Below are 18,186 nucleotides of genomic sequence, written 5' to 3' on the forward strand. Positions count from 1 at the left end.
GGAAAACTGTTGTTATATTTTATTATTATTCTTATATAATAACTTATCCGACTTGGTCCATCCGGTTCACACACAAGTTTCAGCACAAAATTAAAAAATATTAAAAGGGAAGACAAGCCCGTTGCTTGCTTTTGTGTAACTAAGTACTTACCTAACTACTTAGCTAACTAGGTATTCATTTTGGTATAAAATATTATTAAGAAACTAGGTAGGTAGGTACTAAAGTCCGTCATCTATCGTCATTTCTTTTGTAGTGGGGTAATAGTTGTGATCAATCTGTCGAGTTTTTATTATTTCCTTATAAACAAAGGCTGTTTCCCGCGGTATTCTGCGAAGCTCACTATCACTTCTGTCCACTCGATAAAGGCCAAACTTTACACTGAAAATGAAATAGATAAATATCTGTGAGTTTCACACCTGAGAAAATAACGGAAATAAGTAGGAAGTATGTGAACTTTCCAACTGCCGTCTCGGTAGGTTTTGCATTTTTATATGTAACGTACTTAGTGTAAGATGTCCTCCGGCTAGGGTGACGACTTGCTGCATGCGATGACCATGACCATGATGGCTGGTAAAGCTTGGATATGCAGAGCTTATGTACTTCGGGAGAGACCTACTACATACGTCTAGCAGTGGACTGCTACAGTAGACTGAAGAAGGCAGGCATAGAGATTAAGAATTAAGCTATTCAAAATATTATGACTTACCTAAAACCACTGATCCACTCATAATTATCCATGAGAGTCCATGCCATGAACCCCTTCACTCTGATTCCTGCGTCCAAACTGTCGAGAACGCCTTCTAGATTGTCTCTGTAATTGGCGATCCTATCGCCTTCTAGACCCTCGTCAACCGCCCAGCCGTTCTCAGTTATGTAATATGTTATGTTTTTGTTGTATCTGGCGTTAAAATATGATAGCACGTTGAATAGGCTGTTGGGGGATCTCTGTAACAATAGGTAGAAATGTTTATAAATATTATTGTTAATTAGTTTATTAAAAAATCTAGGTCTTTATGATTATTATGTAGCGATATGGTTGCATTGATATCCTTAAGGTCTTTATGTAGGTACATTTGTATCGTTGTTGTCCGTCACAGATTAACAGAGTAACATCCAGTAGCGTCTTGTACCGAACCGAATCATTTAAACCGCATAAACAAAGAAAACAATGGAAAATGACCATGAATAATACGGACGATTTTACAACACATAATTTAATTTTAGCTCTGTCAAAATTTATATTTGGAATGATATTTAACTACTTATAGAAAAGGAGCTAAACGAAGACGATGATAAATCTTATAGGTACATAGTGGAATATCAAAATAGCATTTTTACTAACATACTTTTTGACATTGCTTAATTTTAATATGGTGCCCTAATGGCCACAGCAAACTTACCGCCATGAAGCTCAAAGCCGAGTGTGGCCATTCGTCCGGTATCACCAGACCCACATTCACATCGTCAGCCAACGACGGTACACGGGGGTTCTCCTGCAGGTTCTTAGTAGCTGATATGAGGAAGGAGCAGTAATGGTTGACTCCAAGGAAATCCGCTGTGCCTCTCACGAATGCCTTCTCCTCTTCTGTGAAAGCTGGTAATCGTGAGAATGGGTAGCCCTGCTCAGCGCTCTTCTCTGCTATTCTGGTTGACAGCTCTGCTGGGAACCCCCCCTCTTCGGAGAATACTGGGTCTACGTATATTGTTAACTGAAATTAAAGAATACATACATGAATAACCGATAACCGATGGGGTAAACGAGTTCTCGAGTGGAGACCACGAACAGGCAAACGCAGCATGAGACACTCGCCCGATGGACCGACGACCTCGGACCGAGTGTTGGGGTGCTCCTTAGAAGAGGCCTAAGTCCAGCAGTGGATGATTATTGGCTGATGATGATGATGATACATGCAAGAGAAATATTATAGAGCATTATATCGGTAAATTATAATAACGTTATGAATTAATGACCACAAACTAACCTCCGATTGTCGTTTCAACTCCGTAGCGAGCTCATCTTCAACAGAATCAGTCGCTGGCGCATACCAGCTGGCACTGTATGCTATCCCAACCTCCCCTCCTTGTGACGCCCTGAACTCTCTATCATACAGGCGATAGGCACTGGCATGGCATATCAGCACATACTTCGCGCAGAGATAATCTGCAAACCCGGAGAAATTCAGGCCAGGTGCCGACGTCACAGTGCCGTAAGCCTCACTGCAGGTTTCCCTCGGTTCATTTATCGTGATCCACTTCTTCACTCTATCCCCGTATAATCCAAAGACAACTCTAGCGTAATCCTCAAACCAGCCTTCTATCAGAGGATTGGCAAAGCCACCTAGATCTTGTAAAGACTGTGGCAGATCGAAGTGGAATATCGTCACTATCGGCTCTATATTATACTTGAGCAGCTCATCTATAACATTGTTATAGTATTGGACTCCAAGGGGGTTTATATAGTTGGAGAAGCCAGTTGGAAGGATGCGAGTCCAGGATATGGAGAAGCGGTAGGTATTGACCCCCAGTTCTCTTAACATCTGTATGTCCCGTTTGTACTTGTGGTAAGAGTCGTTAGCCACGTCGCCGGTGCTGCCATCTTTAGCTGGTGGTGGGTCTCGGTGGACGAATCTGTCCCATATACTCTCGCCCTTGCCTGAAAGTTAATGTACAAACTTATAAATTATCTATAAGTTCCTATGTAACTACATATACTTACATATCAATGAGTTTCTGTAAGTCAAAGAATCGTACCCTATTCTTGCAAAGTCATATAATTTCAGCATTTTAAAATTAGACATCAGTTTCAAAGAAATCTATCAGACAGAAGTTACTCTTAGGTAGGTATATGGGAAATTTTCTCTTTGTTTATAGGTTTGTTGGTTTTTAACTAATGGTAGCCATTTTTGACCAATGGTTGAGTTAACTAGGGATCAAAAAACTGGCCCCTAATCCGCGAAAATGAAGGGGTTAATTATATTTAACGTGTCTGTAATAGTGTAGCTCAAAAAGGGCTAAACCGATTTTCGTTTAGCTGTCTTTGAAAATGTCTTACCATCCTCGTTCCAAGCACCCTCGACCTGGTATGATGCTGAAGAGGTCCCGAACATGAAGTCCTCTGGAAACTGTCTCCCGGCAGGCCCTACCCTCGCCAGGCCCGGGCAGCTGGACACCACGCAGATCACACTAATGGACAAGTGAAACATTCATAGTTATTAGGACCTATACTCTGGGTGTCGCAAAAAGGGTATAACTAGGTATTTACTAAGGGCCAGTTTTTTGATCCGTGGTCAACTTTAACCATTAGTCAAGTCACTTGTCAAGCATGACAGCTGCATACAATTTTGGGTGATTTTTAACTAATGGTCGCCATTTTTGACCAATGGTTGAGTTAACTAGGGATCAAAAAACTGGCTTTAAGTCGAAACCTAAATTAACTATGCAGCATTTTATGTATGTTATGTTGTTGGAAAAGTGGTTGTGCCAAAGAGGGGGCCACTTTTAAAAATACCTACGTGAAAGAAATATCAACTCTTACACAAAATACGTACCTAAGTATACATATAATGTAGGCAGGTATACCTAAGTTTATTATGGTAAGACATAGTATCTTCTTTTGGCTTGCATTTCTAGTAATAGCATCAAGGTAAGTTAAGATACAAACAAGCATACGAGAACTTTAGAAAGCATAAGACTGAGTAGAAAAAACTATCATCATATCTCAAAAAATAGGCTCGTTTAGCCCGAATAAGTATAAGCATAGACTATGGTATAAGTAAGTAAGCATAGACTATGGTATAAGTAAGTTAAGCATATACAGGGTGACTTTTTAGTCAGTAACGAAATTGTAACATAACATTCCTGGGTTAAAAATATAACTTACGTGTATTTTCTTTCAGTACCTTTCAGTACTAAAATTATAAGATATTGGCACACAAAGTTTTCTCCAGAAAACCAAGACTCATGGTCACCGTGCGCGAGTAGCGCGAGTAGCGCGTCTGGCCACGCCCACTTGCCCGCGAATCCTAACTAAGCGAAAGTAATTGTGTCTGTCTGTCTGTTACTCTTTCACGCCCAAAACTACTGAACGGATTTGAATGAAATTTGGTATACACGTCTCGTCCTTGAAAAAGAACATAGGCTACTTTTTATCGCGGAATTCCCACACGAAAACTATTTAAGGCGAAGCCAAGCTCGCGGGAACAGCTAGTTTCAAATAAATTCATAAGTTGCTCAATGATTTTCCCCATACTTTCAAGGGGTTAGAGTTAGAACCGTCAAATTGCAATAAAAAATCCAAATGCAAGGGGACCTTACCGCAACACCGTAATTAGCACACACTTCCTCAATCACTGTAAGTGATGAACAATTGATGAAGTATCAAATTGTTCGAAGTGGAGTCCCTTCTACACATCTACACAAAGTCTGGCACGTCACAACACTTTCAACTCATTGTATTTTAATTTATTTAACACCACAATGTAATTTTTCACTTCCTCGAAAGCGACAATTATCTTATTTCTGAGGTCTGCGAGATTTTGGGACTCTTCGACATACCTACTCCTACTCTTGGTTAGAATACATTTAGCACATACACACAAACACAACACAAGTCGGCCCGGGGCCGGGGTGCGCGCGCGTCGAAAGAGTAAACAGAGACACGTGTGACGCGGCGGTGCGCAGGCGACTGACGTCAGATCGATGACGCATTACCCATTAGCGGCGGCATCCTTTGCAAAATGAAGCTCCGCCCCTTTCTCACGCTAAACGAGAGTTTATTGGTTTATGGCGGCAATAAGGTCTAATTTCGGCTTTGTTTGTTTCGTGAGAAACCTATCGCTTTTAACATTTATTGCTCAGTGACTCAGTGACCATATTTTACCAATATTTCGGGATACAAAAAAAAAAATCATGAAAAATTTACCTACTAATTTTTTCATTGAAATCGACTCTATTGTACATGCCTAACTCATGGAAAAAATTTCGTTAGTGACTAAAAAGTCACCCTATAGTCTATGGTATAAGTAACGCTCTAGTAGAGACGTTATCAAATGCATGCTTGAATTTATAATTATAGAGACTGTTCCTATTGTGAGATAAATATTTTAATTTGAGTTTTGTACATAAAATTATTACAATTGCGTATTTAATTAAAGTTATTTAATTCAGTGTTACTCGTGGTGGAATTTATCAGTGATGGGGCCAGAGACGGATCACCTAAAATCGTTCAAAATCGGTCGCCAAAATTCGTTTTGGCCCCATTTGTGTTTGTGATGGCTATATTGACGAGCTTTTACACCTACTTCAGTGAAAGATCAGATAAACAAATGGATAAGTACCTACAATATTTTGTTCCTCGTTGAGCTAAGTATTCTATAGAAGATAGCATCCAGTGTGTGGTTTGGGAGAGTTGGCCTACTTCCAGTAGTAAACTACTATAGGCTGATGATGATGATGAGCAATACTATTCTCTAGGTAAGTACCTACAGACATTATAATTATATTTTCTTACAAAGGTTCTTAAAAACCTTAATACGTGTTTTGTAGGTCTTCGGAAAGCTCTCGGAATTATAATTGCGATATCACGGATAAAACTCTCCCCAGCGACATTTTTAATCAACTTGTAAATTCATTGCTTTAAGTACATATAACAAGTAGTTAAACATAAAAACCTATCGAAATAAATGTTGTTTTCTTAATCGACGATACATTTTTAATAGTTACATAGATAACCGCGAATTAACCTCCATGTTATTATAATAATTCAAAAGTGCAATGCACCAACAAAAATTATATTAGATAAGTAAGTATTATTTTTGTAGGTAAGTATTTGAAATCAGGTATAGAACATTATAATATTTATGTAACTAGTAGGTAAGTAGGTATTATCTTTTCCCGTGAGCTTCGCTTCGCCCTAAATGGGCTTCCCTTGGGAATTCCGGAATAAAATGCTAAACATATTCCATATTCCTATTAATACAATATAAGTACATTTATAAAAACGACATAAAATACGTTGTGTATAATTTTAAAGATCTATAGTTATCACTAGATTTTTGTTGATTATTGTAATATACTTAAGTATTACTTACTTAATAAAGTGCTTATTTATTTTAGTAAATATAACAATAATTATGTTTTGTGTGTGCTTACGTCTAAGCCTTTATTATAACACAATGATCAAAGCAAAGCTCTATTCTCAATCGGATCACTTTCACAGCACTGTTTTTTTTTTGGCATCTACACATTTGGTGTGCAAGGTTCTACCTTTTTTGGCATAAGATTTTTTGCCTAATCTCGTATTGCATAGTAACGTTTGGTCAAAGTCTCGTTACGCCGAAAATCGTATGGCATAAATCTCGTTTAGTAAAAAGTTATTTCGCATAACATTGTTTAGCCTAATAATGGTATGGCCAAATCTTGAATAGCCTAATAATGCTATGGCATAGGTTTATACAAAGTAATAATATTCGTTTGGCTTTAACTTTGACGGAGCGTCTCCCTACATAGCGCAAACTGGTACCTTGTATTGTTTCCGCTGTTTGGAAAACGCTCCGCTCCGCTTCGCTGCGCTCCGCTTCGCTGCGCTCCGCTTTGGTTTTGATGAACATGTGCACCTAACACGCTCCTCCTCGCTTTGCTCGTCGTCGCACCTATTTTTAGGTTTCGATCTCATGGGGTTTGTAATAATTATATTGGTCGTTAACTTTCGATTTTTTGATCATACAATATCGTGATTTTCGGGATGTAGGAGAAAAATACAACAATTTGTACATTTACTACATACTTAATATATTATTTATTAAGATAACATTAGGAGAAACAAGATTATACATAGGTATAGACGAACATAAATTTGAGCAAACGAAACTTAGGTGTTTAAAGATTGTGCCTAAAGAGTTTTAGACGAAACGAGCCTTACCTATGCCACATAAGTCTTGGCAAAGTGATGGTTCGGCCAAAAAAGTTTAGACCATACGAGTTATGCAAAATGAGTTTTGGTCAATAAAGATTATGCCAGATGAGCGGAACCCGGTGTGCAATCACCAAAAAAAACACTCACAGCTTGTACTAATGAAATCCCTTGCGGGGTAGGTAGAGGTGCATTGCTGCACCCACTTTTCGCCAGTGTTATGTTAGTCCCAATATAATAGGGAGGGTGGGGTTATATATCTGTGTTTAAACAAATATCTGCCCCAGCCGGGAATAGAAAAGGGGACTTTCGGCTCAGTAGTCAGGGTCACTAACCACTACGCCATTCGGTCGTCTGCAATCACCAATTAGTCCTTTCATACTATTTTGGATATAAGAGTAGTTAAGTAGGTAGGTACTTATTTGTATTTATTAGTTATTAGGTAGGTAGGTATTGTGTTTAAATACGTTTAGTTTATAAGAAAATAACCTACTTAATATGGACTGTAGTTTCACTGTTTAAATAACGATTAATATATTTAAAAACAGTACTCACAAAATCACAGTCTTCATAGTAACAACTTCTTCTTTAATCTGAACAATTTAGTTAACTTTAGTAAATTCACATTAAGATTAGCCTTCTTTATTGCAGGCACACACAACACTTGATAATCCTTCTTAATAACTTTTGTGACTGTTGGGAATTTGTTTTTTTACAACAATTTATAGAGCGAGAATTTAAAGTTAAAAAAATATTTTAAGTTTATGTCCTAATACACGTCTTTATTGACTTAGACATAGGTACTGTATCACTCACTAAATGCAGGTTTATGTATCATACTTTGCATTTTTGTTTACTACATAGGCATAGACATATAGGTAATAAGTAAGTAGGTATATAGTTTGGTTATCAATAGCTTTGTCCGGGGGGAATTCACGAATATAAATATTATGATAATGATAAGTTATCCGCAGTTTTTGAAACAACCTACGATAACTCTTGAGGGGCTGAACTCATTTTGATGACACATAAATTATGTAGCTACCTAGGTAGTTGTAGGTGACAAAAATAACCAGTTTAGGTATAAGTATTCATAAACATTATGCAATGGAATTAGTGGCCATCACACCATTATTTTAGCTGGAAGTCAACCATACACTTACTTATCATTTTAGGGTATTCTAAACAACTTATGTAAATACAGGGTTTTGCAAAAAGGGTATAGGTCACATCACAGGGGTATAATCGTGACAGTTGTGACATTGCGAAAAAGAGACGCTTAGCTACATTAAGCGTAAGAAAGAAACGTTAAGCTGTAAATGTTTTTTGTCCTTTTTGCTGTGGCGCCTGTTTACGTCAGTTCTCTGTGCCAAACAATGAAACAAATGAAAAATCTGTGCCAAACAAAGGCTGACAGTTACAACAAAATTTTCAAAATGCTATTTATTTTTGATTTGCTAGTGATTTGTGGGTGTTTATTAAGTTTATTAGACTATTATCATCACTTAACGAGTGTGTGACATGGGTGGGTGGATTTTGTTCGGTTGTATAGAGATAGAGCATATTGAACGAAAACACGATGGAATGATGGATGAGATATATTTTCACATGTAAGTAGATACTATCAAGTTTAACAAGCTTACATTCATCATAGTACTATCTATTGGCTCGATTTTAATATAAAACGATACTAATTTTAATACTGTAAGGTCTTTTAGTATCAGTTTTAAGTAAAAATTACGAGGTACCATATCATAACAAATCACATGGTGTTGCAAGTTATTGAAAATTTATTTTACCCACAAATATTATAGTATGCAAAGAAAATACTAGAAATTGTAACGGACTCGGGTTGGGTTTACAAATGGGGCGCACGAATTCGGTTTTTGTGAAGATTGTATTTTGTAGAAGTCATTCTCCTCTTTCAAATGAGGTGCCTCTCATTGTGAGGAAACGTTCGTTTCGTTTTTTTCTTCTATGTGTGATTTCTTCTGTATAATATAAAGTTTATTGTATTGACACGAAATACGTGTTTCCTTTAAAAAAAACCCCATCACATATTTGGCCCACGATTATAATGCTCATGCTCATCCATTTATCTCTGCTTCATAGGTTTCCGACAGAAAAAAAAATATCAAGAAAATGGATAGACATTACCGGTCGCACAAATTGGGAACCAAAGAAACATACAAAAATTGTGTTCGGCACATTTTGAAGAGGATTGTTTCGATTGGACGAAGACAATGAATCATACAATCCACTCAGTTTGTGTATATTAAATAATTATATTGAAATCAAATAAGTATGAGTAAAGTTTTTTTTCTTATATCGTCGGTTGACAGGAAAAACTCACTAAGGCTGATTTTTCAATATTCAGATAAATGTTATCTGGGTAATACAAACATTGAGAAACATTGAGACGCAACAGCATCAAAATTATTTCCCAGCAAAACTTTTATCTGGCTATTGAAAAATTAGCCTTTAGTGTCTTTTTCCTATCAACCGACGATATACTCAAGTTTTGTTTTTGTTATTATGATAAGTTAAATTTCCCCATATTTAGGTTTTATTTTTTTGTCGGCAACATCTATGGTTTGAGTGAGAAAGAGAATAGTGCACACGGCGATTGCGAGTCTATTTGTAGTTGGTCTGAGGTATAGGTACTATAAGCTGAAACCTACATGTGCAGCATGGTATATCTAAGCCCGAAAATGAAATCAGAATTTAAGGGTGGCTTGCATAACAAAGTTAATCAAAATTAAATAGTTTTTCTCTTGCTCTGACACTATAATGACAGAGCAAGAGGCAAACTATTTAATTTTATTTAACTTCGTTGTGCAAGACACCCTAAAAGTTCGCGAAAAAAATATATCTTTCTTTTTCCATATATAGAATCTATGTCGATGTTGGAAAAAAATCACGTGAACGTGTCACGTGATTTTTTACTATGAAGAATAACATATTTTTTCAAAATCCTGAATACGGGTTCCGCTCATCTCGCATAATCTTTATTGACCAAAATTCATTTCGCATAACTCGTATGGTCTAAACTTTTTTGGCCGAACCATCACTTTGCCAAGACTTATGTGGCATAAGGCTCGTTTCGTCTAAAACTCTTTAGGCACAATCTTTAAACACCTAAGTTTCGTTTGCTCAAATTTATGTTCGTTTATACCTATGTATAATCTTGTTTCTCCTAATGTTATCTTAATAAATAATATATTAAGTATGTAGTAAATGTACAAATTGTGGTATTTTTCTCCTACATCCCGAAAATCACGATATTGTATGATCAAAAAATCGAAAGTTAACGACCAATATAATTATTACAAACCCCATAAGATCAAAACCTAAAGATAGGTGCGACGACGAGCAAAGCGAGGAGGAGCGTGTTAGGTGCACATGTTCATCAAAACCAAAGCGGAGCGCAGCGAAGCGGAGCGGAGCGTTTTCCAAACAGCGGAAACAATACAAGGCACCAGTTTGCGCTATGTAGGGAGACGCTCCGTCAAAGTTAAGCCAAACGAATATTATTATGTTGTATAAACCTATGCCATAGCATTATTAGGCTATTCAAGATTTGGCCATACCATTATTAGGCTAAACAATGTTATGCGAAATAACTTTTTACTAAATGAGATTTATGCCATACGATTTTCGGCGTAACGAGACTTTGACCAAACGTTACTATGCAATACGAGATTAGGCAAATAAATCTTATGCCAAAAAAGGTAGAACCCCTGAATACAATGTAGGTATTATAGTTAAGTGGGATTCCAATTATAAATTTTATCATATCTTATGCATACCTACAAAAATAAAATACTTGTAAGTAAAATAATTAAAATGCTCCATGAAAAAATGTGTTTTCTTTGTTATTTATACGATTTGTTTGTGACCAAACTATAGTATCCGTGCAGTAAACACCTATTGTTAGGTATAATATCACCATAATTATCATATAAATAAGTTATAATAAAATTACGTACAAAGTCACAAATATTTTTGTAATTTATTTATAGACTTCGTTTTTGTAACGTTTGTTATTTTTACGATTACTTAAGTACATGTTTTAAAAAAGGTTTAAGTACTCAGGTAGGTACTTATTTATATTTTAGTAATTTTTTTATAGACTTCGTGTTGGTAATTTTGTTATTTTTCCGAATATTTAAGTACTCAATATGTCGTATTTTTAAAAGTGCTTACTGTTAATTTACAGGTTGGATTTTTATCAGTGATCGTCTCCCGAAGACCGCTTCAAAGCAAACATGTAGGCATAGCCGTAAAAAAGTGACTCAGTTCGTCATCCTACTTAATATTATACTTACATAAGTAAATGCGAAAGTTTGTGAGTATGTGTGTTGTGTATTGTATGTTTGTTACTTCTTCACGTCAACGGCTGAATCAATTTTATCGAAGATTAGTATGCAGTTAGCTGAGACCCTGGATTAACACATAGGCTACTTTTTATCGCGGTATTCCCACGGGAAAACATTTTAAGGCGAAGCGAAGCCCGAGGAAACAGCTAGTTCTTCTTGGTTATACATAACTTGGACTATAAAAAAACGTAAAAATGTAATGTTTGCTATGGCTACGTGTTTGATAATCACAAAATTTCACCCTGTATAGACTAGTTAAAATGCATATACCTTCAGATTTCTACCTAGATAAGGAAACGATAAAGCAAGAGTAGGTAAGAGTCGAGATTAATCATCTCAAGCTCTTCAGATAAACTGGTAGGTAGGTAACAAAATAATACCTAAGTAGTTATATGTATACAGTCTAAAGTTCAATGCACAATGTGCAAAATGTAGCTAATAATAAGTAGGTATCTAGGTACAGTCCAATACATGGCAACATGTGGGATAAAATACAAGCTGTCACTGTCTAACTAAAACATAATAGAGAGTGAAAGCATGGACTTTTATCCCTCAGGTCGCCATTATCTAGACATTGTGAAATAGGCCCTAAGTAACATAACAACAGGGATAGGATACCATAACAAACAACCAATATGCCTATAAGTACTCGTATCTTAGTGATTATTATCTGTCATGATCAGATTTATGTGAGATAGGCCTTTTATCTTCATCTATTTGTGTGTAAGTATAAAAGAAAAAACACTCTTTCATAATATCTCTCGTCTCAACAATAAACCATGACATTCAGCTTATCCTATCGGTGAGTTCAAACTTCTTAATCTTCTCAAGACATACAACAACAAACCTACTTAATTTTGTATTACTTATGTACTTACGCAAATATGGAAACACACGAATCAAGATAATCTCGGAAACATAACTACTTAACTACTTATTCAAGAATTAATAAGTACCTAAGTAATATTTTTTTATATTATTTTCAGTGTAATAGTCCTGGTTGCATTGATAAGTGCAGCGTCGGGAAAAACAAAAGATGTGCACAGCAGAAAGTTTCCCGATGACTTTTTGTTTGGGGCAGCCACGGCGTCTTACCAGATAGAAGGCGCTTGGAATGAGGATGGTGGGTTGTGGAAACATTAAACGATACCGCTTGATGAAACGTGTGTCAAAAACTCCCTTCACCCCTCAATCTTCCTTTAACTGATGTAAGTTCCTTTCTATCCCCAGGTAAAGGAGAAAACATTTGGGACCGTTTGACTCACAGAGACCCTTCGCCGATCGCAGACAACAGCACCGGCGATGTCGCCGCTGACTCCTACCACAATGTCGACAGGGACGTGGAGATGATGCGGGAGTTAGGCCTCGACGCCTATCGCACCTCCCTGTCCTGGTCACGGATCCTGCCCACAGGATTCGCCGACCACATCAACGAGGCTGGAGTCAACTACTACAACCGACTTTTCGATGAGATGCTCAAGTATAACATCCAACCCGTGATAACCCTCTTCCACTGGGACTTACCGCAGCCACTTCAAGACCTGGGCGGGTTGGCCAACCCCCTCTTTCCCGAGTGGTTCGAAGATTACTCCCAGTGGCGGATTTACAAATTTGCCGCCCGTAGGCCATTAATATTTTGCCGCCCCTACTGACTTTTGAAATTCAATACGTTAGTTTAATTCCGTTATTATAGTACGATTGTGAACTTTCTGTCATTAGACTATTTTTGCAACCCGCTATCTACTAAAGAGTTTAATGTTAACCTAAAAAGTTTAATTTGACAGGCAAATAAAAAACCCGTAAAAAGACTTTAAAGCTTAAAACATCTGTAAGGTGCAGGTGGGTTATTCCGAAAGGTTTTTGGGTGAGTTGGATACATGTTCGTATTTTGTCAATTTATGAGGACTGGTTGGGTAATTTTGATTCATGTAAGGGCGCTTTTTATACTTGAATAGGTATACTACCTAAAACTCTGTTTAACAGACTTCTCTAAATACCCACGGAATTCGTAAATATTTTAGTTTCAAAAGCTCATATTTTTTTCTTTGCACGAGGGTAATTCCGAAAGAATGCGGGTTGTTCCGAAAAACATTTAAAATGAGTTTTAGATAATTTAAGCTAAAGGATCATATGTATTTTTCGATCAGCTATAACCTCGCAAAAAACTATTTCGCAATATTGCCTAGAACTGCCTAGAAGTACTTAAACACATTTATATGACATTTATAATTCAGAATTACCCGATCCACAGAATTTCATAGTAAAATGTTCCAAAATTCTGGAAAATACAAAAAAAATTAAGCTAGGGTTTTTAAACTCCGAATGTAGTGAACAAAAACGACAATCTTTTGGATGAAAAAACAATCAGTTAAGTAACTTAACTAATTTCTTAATTACCGATGTGTGGGTAATTCCGAAAATTCAAAAATCCGGATATTTGCTCTTTTTTACTAATTTTACGTTTTTACACGCACGGTCGGTCCTAGCGCCCTGAGTCAACCCAAGCGAGGTAGAAGATTAAGTGGCCATCAAGGTGAATGGTTCCACGGTTCAAAGTATGGCTGCGTTTGGAAGAAATTGGCAAAAATCCTGCACCTTAACTTTTAAAAATCGATTTTCAGCAATATTATTGTCTAAGAACACTCTCCCGTAGAACACATGTGATTTAAAAAAAACTAAATTGAAATCGGTTCTTTCGTTCAGCCCCCCTACTCTTGAAAGGCAATGTATTGCGTCTGTCTTTCGTTGTCAACATTTAAAAAATCATAACTTCCCTTCAAAAGCGTTTTTACAATAAAGACTAAAAATACTTATGTTACGGGCTAGGTAATGCCTATTTTAAGAACCTAGAAACAAGAATATAATGCATACAATTTAGAAGTTATTTTACAAAAACGCCAAAAAAGACTTTTTTGGCCAAAATCTAAATGTTGCCAACGCAAGACAGACGGAAAGGCAATGCCTTTCAAGAGTAGGGGGGCAGCGGTGTGTAATGCGAAGTGCTATCCAAGTTTGGATAAATAATAATATGCTTCAAATTCTGTTTTCGCAGTAGCAAAGATAGATATGTATGACTGTAATGATCCATGATCCGGTTTTATCGAAATATTATTACAAGGCGTTTATTAATCGTTTTCGTATTTTATAATAGTAATTTATACATGGATGGTACAGATGATACACATATAATTAATTATAAAAAACTACTTATTTGCCAAATTTGCCGCCCCTCTCAATCTGCCGCCCTAGGCACTGGCCTTTTTGGCCTATAGGTAAATCCGCCACTGATTACTCCCGAGTTGCCTACGAGGCGTTCGGGGATAGAGTAAAGTTTTGGGTCACGTTCAACGAGCCAACCCAGATTTGCCTCCTCGGTTATGGCGACACTTCCATGGCACCAGAGCTAGGGGCTGGTGGAATTGGCGAGTACATGTGCGCTAAGAATCTGCTTCTGGCTCACGCTAAAGCCTATCATTTGTACGATAGTGAGTACAGGAGTACTCAAGCCGGGCAAGTGGGCTTGGCGATACATATCACCTACAATCAACCCTTGACTGATAGTGAAGAAGATAGAATTGCCAGTGAATTGTATAACCAGGCTACGGTGAGTAATGATCGTCTGATCAATGATAACTTCATCCAGCATCAAGTAGATCGTATCTACCTACTCAATCCTCAATGGCACAGACAATGACTCAAAAAAACGTTTGGAAATCCCAAGTGCAGGTCATCAGCCTTTTTAAAGACTCGTTCGGTCGTAAATTTTCCATTCTACTTACCTGTCGTATTTAGATACCTACATGAATCCTTACCATAAGCTTAATTTAAATTATTTACATCACCAACTACCTACCTAGTTAACTAATCTAGAAATATTTCAGATCGGTATTTACAGTGATCCTATATTCGCCGCCGAACCCGGCTGGCCCGAAGAGCTGAAACAAAAGATCGCTGAAAAAAGCGCAGCCCAAGGTTTCCCAAGGTCAAGGTTACCGGAACTGACAGATGAAGAGGCGAAGCTCATCCATGGGTCCTCGGACTACTATGGAATTAACCACTACACCACTCTGAAGGTTGCTTCCGCAGTGAATGTGAGTGGGAGGAGAGTGCCATCGCTGATGGATGATATTGATGCTGAGGCTATTCGGAACGGTACTGGAGAAAATTGGATGCAGGCTGCTTCTTATTGGCTATTCGTAAGTCATATTTATTTGTGGACATTATCATAAATTCATTTTGTAGGCCAAATCAGCTGCTGAACAAGGCGGAGCAAACTGCAAAGCGACAACTGAGTTTTGCAAGCAGTTGCGGAAAAGTACTTATGCCGCGATATATTCTTCTTTGGTATCTTCTTAGTTAAGTAGGAAGAAGACTTTTTTTTACACGTAACTACGCAAACCCTACGACTAGGCTTCCTGTGTAATGTTTAGAACGTTCCTTTCAAATAACCACTAACGTAAAATTCCAGCTCCATCCAGAAAGCATGTCCAAGGTGTTCGAAATGTTACAAGAGAGGTACAAGGACCAAGTCTACTACATAATGGAGAGTGGCTGGTCGACTGCCGGCGGGTTGGTGGATGACGACCGAGTGACATATTACAGGACTGTTCTGAACAGTATGTTGGATGCTATGGAGGCGGGGGCTCGCGTCAAGGGCTACATGGCTTGGAGCCTGATGGATAATTTTGAGTGGAAACGGGGATACACGTAAGTGAATGAAATTTTCGACTTTGTGTGTGTATACCTATTGCCTATCATATCTAGTACCTATACTTACTAAAATCCCCCAGAGAAAACACTTAATAGGAAGTTAGGTAGAGTACGTAGAGGTAGTTATGGTACCTAGTTATATACTTAGATATCACTCGTCTGGTAGGTGTATGTCCTTTGGAAAGTAGAATTTAGGTAGGTACAGTTTGAATTTTATTCAACTCTTCTTATCTTTAATCTTTATCTCTCTTTAGCTTTAGTCTTTCGTCTGTGACTTTTAGGGCGGATTCGGCCAACGTCGAGTAACTTTTTACTCACGAGTAAAGTACCAGTTACTCGCGAGTAAGCAGATTTTGCATTCTACCAAACCTGAAACCAAGATAACTAGCTTATCCCAAGAATAAAATGTTATACCGCCAAAATTGACCGTGTAACGAGCTTATCCGAGAGTAATTTTGTAATGGCGGCAGCACATCAGCTGATTAGAAAACCGTCATATGGCATATAAACACATCTGTCAAAACATAAACAAAAGTACGTTAAAAGGCAAAGTCTCAGAATAACAACAGCGAATAAAATATTAAAACATAAACAATTTCATACTTTTATAATCCATTCAAACTAAGTTGGTATGTCATTTCTATTGCATGCTTTGAAACGCAGCTATTTTTATTTTAGTTGCATTACAGTTTCGTTCCTCGTGATGTTTGGACGAATTCACCCTTAGGGTGAATTCGTCCAAACATCACGTTACACGAGAATAACTATACCGGGATTAAAATTATACGCGAGTAAATATCTAGGATAAGTACATTTGCATTCTACCAAGTTATACCATGATTAAATTGAATGAACGAGGAACGAAACTGTAATGCAACTAAAATAAAAATAGCTGCGTTTCAAAGCATGCAATAGAAATGACATGCCAACTTAGTTTGAATGGATTATAAAAGTATGAAATTGTTTATGTTTTAAAATTTTATTCGCTGTTGTTATTCTGAGACTTTGCCTTTTAACGTACTTTTGTTTATGTTTTGACAGATGTGTTTATATGTCATTATGACGGTTTTCTAATCAGCTGATGTGCTGCCGCCATTACAAAATTACTCTCGGATAAGCTCGTTACACGGTCAATTTTGGCGGTATAACATTTTATTCTTGGGATAAGCTAGTTATCTTGTTTTCAGGTTTGGTAGAATGCAAAATCTGCTTACTCGCGAGTAACTGGTACTTTACTCGTGAGTAAAAAGTTACTCGACGTTGGCCGAATCCGCCCTTAGTGTCAATTTATTAGCACTAGGGCATAGGGGATACCTTGCATTACCTTGCTTACTTATCTCTTTTGTTGTCTGCACCTAGATTACCTACTATAATATCTGAAATGGTGAAATTTTATAAGTAGTTAGTTACTTACCTACTTTCCAAATACAATTTCATATACAGGGTGTTGCAATAAGGGTATACTAAGCCGAAACCTACGTGTGTAGCATGTTATATCTAAGCCCGAAAATGAAATCAGAATTTCAAAATACGCGAAAAAAAAATTGCATTTTCCATAGAAACTTTGTTGGTCACGTGACTTTTTAGTATGGAGAATGAGTTCATTTTTTCGCGAATTATGAAATTCTGATTTCATTTTCGGGTCGTTTTTCGTAAGCTATACCTACATTGATGCTATCCCATCTGATCCTTATTTACAAAGTAGGTACCTATATTCCTGATGTTTTCAGAGAGAAGTTTGGTTTCTACGAAGTGGACCTGGAGAACCCAGCTCGCACCAGAACTCCAAGGAAGTCGGCATTTGTTTACAAACACATCGTAAAGACAAGAACCATTGATCCTGATTATGAGCCCGAAGAATTTGTCATGTCGATTGATGAAGGACATTAAATTTTCATTGATACTGGAGATCCTGTGTTTGTTTTTTAACTTTTCAATAGTAGTTAGGAAGTATATGTATAGGTATCCCATCAAAAACAATACTTGTCAAAAAAACCAAGTCTCGTAACTCAGTTGTTCAACGGTAAAAAGTTGTGAGATCCATGTAATACCAAGTCTTATCCACGCACGCATCTCAATCTTAAAATTCTTTAATGTTTTATATAAATATATGTAAGTATAACGAAAAACTCAAGTTGGTTAAGCGGGTAAATTATTATTCTGAGCACTACGCAAAGTCAAGTCCC

The 18,186-nt window shown here is 37.2% G+C and overlaps 2 protein-coding genes across 3 annotated transcripts; one reads left to right on the forward strand and one right to left on the reverse strand.

Annotated features, from left to right (window-relative positions):
* Positions 1-4: 4 nt before the first annotated feature.
* LOC105385791 (myrosinase 1-like) lies at positions 5-7,765 on the reverse strand. Its single transcript, XM_048630608.1, has 6 exons — positions 7,467-7,765; positions 3,054-3,184; positions 1,984-2,654; positions 1,402-1,710; positions 708-946; positions 5-379 (listed from the first exon to the last, which is right to left on the reverse strand). The coding sequence occupies exons 1-6, from the start codon at positions 7,481-7,483 to the stop codon at positions 220-222; spliced, it is 1,527 nt and encodes a 508-aa protein (XP_048486565.1). The 5' UTR covers positions 7,484-7,765; the 3' UTR covers positions 5-219.
* A 4,170-nt stretch (positions 7,766-11,935) lies between these two features.
* On the forward strand, positions 11,936-17,908 carry LOC105385331 (myrosinase 1). Of its 2 annotated transcripts, XM_048630659.1 has the most exons (7): positions 11,936-12,092; positions 12,277-12,413; positions 12,521-12,873; positions 14,577-14,894; positions 15,172-15,486; positions 15,759-15,997; positions 17,731-17,908. In XM_048630659.1, the coding sequence occupies exons 1-7, from the start codon at positions 12,070-12,072 to the stop codon at positions 17,888-17,890; spliced, it is 1,545 nt and encodes a 514-aa protein (XP_048486616.1). In that variant the 5' UTR covers positions 11,936-12,069; the 3' UTR covers positions 17,891-17,908. The 2 variants fall into 2 exon arrangements, with proteins under 2 accessions (XP_048486616.1, XP_048486617.1); XM_048630660.1 differs by lacking the exon at positions 12,277-12,413 and having other exon boundaries at positions 12,055-12,092.
* The last annotated feature ends 278 nt before the right edge of the window (positions 17,909-18,186 follow it).

This window comes from Plutella xylostella, chromosome 26 (assembly GCF_932276165.1).
Source record: "Plutella xylostella chromosome 26, ilPluXylo3.1, whole genome shotgun sequence".
NCBI lineage: Eukaryota > Metazoa > Arthropoda > Insecta > Lepidoptera > Plutellidae > Plutella > Plutella xylostella.

Bases quoted from the DNA above. Each gene is read 5' to 3' on its own strand.
- LOC105385791 (XM_048630608.1), bottom strand. The intron at 947-1,401 runs GTAAGTTTGCTG...CTATTGTTACAG, and splicing joins CGGCTTTGAGCTTCATGGCG to AGATCCCCCAACAGCCTATT. The intron at 380-707 runs GTAAGTCATAAT...TTTCATTTTCAG, and splicing joins GAGTGGATCAGTGGTTTTAG to TGTAAAGTTTGGCCTTTATC.
- LOC105385331 (XM_048630659.1), top strand. From the start codon at position 12,070: ATGACATTCAGCTTATCCTATCG. The intron at 14,895-15,171 runs GTGAGTAATGAT...GAAATATTTCAG, and splicing joins AATTGTATAACCAGGCTACG to ATCGGTATTTACAGTGATCC. The intron at 15,487-15,758 runs GTAAGTCATATT...GTAAAATTCCAG, and splicing joins CTGCTTCTTATTGGCTATTC to CTCCATCCAGAAAGCATGTC.